This window comes from Octopus bimaculoides, chromosome 29, assembly GCF_001194135.2.
Source record: "Octopus bimaculoides isolate UCB-OBI-ISO-001 chromosome 29, ASM119413v2, whole genome shotgun sequence".
Lineage (NCBI taxonomy): Eukaryota > Metazoa > Mollusca > Cephalopoda > Octopoda > Octopodidae > Octopus > Octopus bimaculoides.
Genome location: NC_069009.1, coordinates 11,900,485 through 11,904,097, shown reverse-complemented (window position 1 = coordinate 11,904,097; position 3,613 = coordinate 11,900,485). Strand labels below are relative to the sequence as shown.

Sequence of the window (3,613 nt, the reverse complement as noted above, 5' to 3'; positions counted from 1 at the left end):
AACAGAGGTGGCCAACTCACTGCTCCTCGTCTCCTTCCTAGCTTAACTCCTCTTCCTTGCTCCAAAACCAACAAAAGGCTCTTTCAGCTGCTTCTCCCATCTTGTACACAGCCACACTTCGCTCCTTACCTCTCATTCCAGTAGCTGTAAGCGTCCGCTCTGCTGACTGAGTAGAAACTCCCTTCAACCAACCCCGACTGGAAAAAGTCATACCTGCCATTCCTTCCTCCTGCAATCCTGCAGAAAGCTCTCATATCTGGCACACTTCCTTTCGTGGGCCTCATCATACCCCTATACCCATGGGACTGTGAGTTCCATCACGATAATTTCCTTGGCCTTTTCAGACCACAGGAACACATCTGGCCTCAGGGTTGTATGGATGACCTGGAGAAACTGCAGTCTCTCCTCTAGGTCCACTTTCATGCCCCACGGTTGAGATCCATGCAGCAAGCTAAGTATTGTCTTTGCTGCCTTTACTGCCCCTCCCCCTCTTTCATGAACGTAATTGCTGCTGTTACCTTCCTCTGGTGATGGTGTTTCTTGTTCCCTTCTTCTTCCTATCATGGCGCCATCTATATATGTCTTGATAAAGTGCGATTTTCAACCCTACCAAGATGTGTGACACAGCGCCCTTTTCTCCACCACATCTGTGCAGGTTCGATGCAGGTTCGATGGCAGGTTCGATGGCATCGGGAGTGTGTCATGCACCATCCGTAGCAGGGATGAGATGCGGAACGGTTACAGTCTCCACAGGTCAATGCATGTGAGCATCATCTTAGAGAGTCCCATTTAGTCCATACGCTCCACATCTCTCGATTTCCTGATGAACGTTGGATATCGTCTGATGACATCAGTTCCTCCTGGCCAAGGTTCCATCCCTTTGGTGAATGGAAAATGCACCGCCTTATAGATATTATTAACATAACACACACACACACATACATTTTTATATCTAATATATATATATATATATATGTATATATGTACACATATATATATATATGTATATATCTATCTATCTATTTATCTATATATATATATATATATATATATATATATATATATATATATATATATATATATAAGGGCATTTCTACAGAATAATGCCTCATAATTAAATAAATAAATAAATAAATATATTCTTGGGAATAGAAAATGCTGGGTTTTTTTTCGTTATGAGTTTTTTCACGCTAACTTCTTGATAAAATTCTTGTAAAAGATTTTATCCTATTATTGAATTAATTAAGTATATATGTGTCTTGTTTGAGGTTCCGATGTTATTTGTGATTATTGTGAAAAATATATATATGATGGACTCTCGTCGTTTCGAGGTATGATGTTTCAGCAAGACACAGCTTAGGCCGCCTGGGAACATTCTAGATGCCAGTCGCCTAAGCTTCGTCCTAAGCTTCGTCCCATGACTATAGCTTCACCAAGAAGACAGACAGTGAAAAGCGGTGTCATATGAAAGACACCTGCACCATTTCGCCCTCGTTTTCTCTGTTGTAGTTGACATCACCGCAGCTATTTAGATATTTCTGCAGGTTCGTCACCCTCAGCGCGTACCGTTGCATTATTAATGACTGCATTCCCAGTCCCCCACAGAGTGGATGTTGACACCAGATGAATACCCTGACCAGCAGAACTTGACCTTTCCTTAAGAAGTCATATCCTCGACCAATTTTTTATAGAAATCTTGAGTCATTTTTAACCGCTAACGGCTTTTTCAGCTAGTACAATCCTGTGAATGCCTGGCAACACTGTATACCAAACGCCCAATCTTGACCCATGACTGCAGCTTGGTCATGGAGAGGAGTTGCGGAAAGGTGCGACCCACGAAAAACGCTCATATCAGTTCGTACTTGTATTTGTTGTCGTTGTTAACTTCATCAAATATTTTTGATGGTGTCGGCCTCAGTGTATGCCGGTACATTATCACTGAATGCATTCTGAGACCACTACGGAGTGGATGTTGAAAGCAGCTTAATTTTCTGACCAGCAGAACATGACCTTTATTTAAGAACTCATACCCTTGACTAGCTCCTTATAGAAATCTTGAGTTGTTTTTCTGCGAACGACTTTGTCCGGCTGGTTCAAAGATGCTGTGAGCGCCTTCAAACACAAAATGCCAAACGCCTAGTCTTGGTCCATGCTTGAACCCTGACTAGCTCTGTCAAGGTGACCTACAGCGCGGTAAGACATGTGACGGCGACGATGCTCACACCAGTTCAGCCTCGTTCTCATTTTCGTCATAGATACCATCGGAACGATGTAGATATTTCTGAAGGTACGTCAGCCTCGGTGTGTGCCGGCGCTTCGTAAAGGACGACATTCCTAGGCCACTACGGATTGGGCTTTGAGAGCAGATAGCAGATTTCCTGGCCAACAGAACCCGACTATCCCTTAAAAATCGGTAAAGCAAGTACTCCAATCTGGTTAGAGTTTTCTCGGATCAGTTTACAACGAATGTTGTTGTCATTGCTTCGCCTGTTCTATATTTTTCTGATGCATTTGTTTCAATTTCCAGACATCAACGAGTGTGCAAGCAATCCGTGTTCTTCCAGTGGTCGATGTCTCAACACTCGAGGATCCTACCTTTGTATATGTAACCGCGGATACCGAATGGAAAACAACAAATGTGTTGGTAAGTCTCTCTCTTTCACACGCACACGCCCGAGCGCGCACACACTAATACGTACACACACACTTACACTCCGCACCAACATTGATATGGTGGCGGTGTAAACACATTCACACTCTTTTATGTCTGTGTGCCCATGCTTTTGTTTGTGTGTGTAACTAATTATAAAAACAAACTCTCCTGTTTTGTTTTGCTTTCTCTTGCTGTTTCTTGCTCTTTCTCCCCTCCCTCTCGCTCTCCACACACATTTACATACACATACATATGTACATAGATATGTACGTATATATATATATATCTGTGTGTGTGTGTGTGTGTGTGTGTGTGTGTGTGTGTGTGTGAATATACATGTATGTATAATTTGTGAAATACAATAATTACGTGGTCGACCGGTTTCGCTTGCGCTCATCATGACTAAGAAGTTAGTGATAATGTAACTCTTTGATCCTGTCATAAAAAAGTTTTCATTCCGTGTTAGTAGGAGGAAGAATATTTTGTAAATGAATCACGCACACATATGTATATATGATTGCGTTCCACCAGAGAAAGCACCAACACACAGCTGTCACTGGTAAATACTTACCTGTATAGTTATTCTAAAGAATAATCGTATACACTGATATATGAATGTAAACTCAGCAACTTGAAGCTAATGTCCGGTGCGGAAAAATATGTGATTTGTCATTAGAGCCTGCTATTTTCCATCTTAGCATTATTATTCTTATATTAATCTAATTCAAAAGCGGAGTTCTTCATGTTTATCCGGCCTTGGAAAAGATGCTGCTGTAGGATGCCATGCAGTAGCTAATAACGATATTGAAACTTTTGAAATTCACGTTATGAGGTTATTATACAGATTACATATAAATATACCTACACACACAGACACACCACACACATACATATGTGTGTGTGTGTGCGTGTGTATGCATGTATATATATATATATATATATATATATATATATATATAT

The 3,613-nt window shown here is 41.0% G+C and overlaps 1 protein-coding gene across 1 annotated transcript in view; it reads left to right on the top strand.

Annotated features, from left to right (window-relative positions):
- LOC106873005 (fibulin-1) overlaps positions 1-3,613 on the top strand; it is a 17,759-nt gene that overhangs the window by 2,189 nt on the left and 11,957 nt on the right. The window contains exon 3 of the mRNA XM_014920207.2: positions 2,528-2,644. Within this exon, the coding sequence (XP_014775693.1) occupies positions 2,528-2,644 (117 nt within the window). The remainder of the gene's footprint in view (positions 1-2,527; positions 2,645-3,613) is intronic.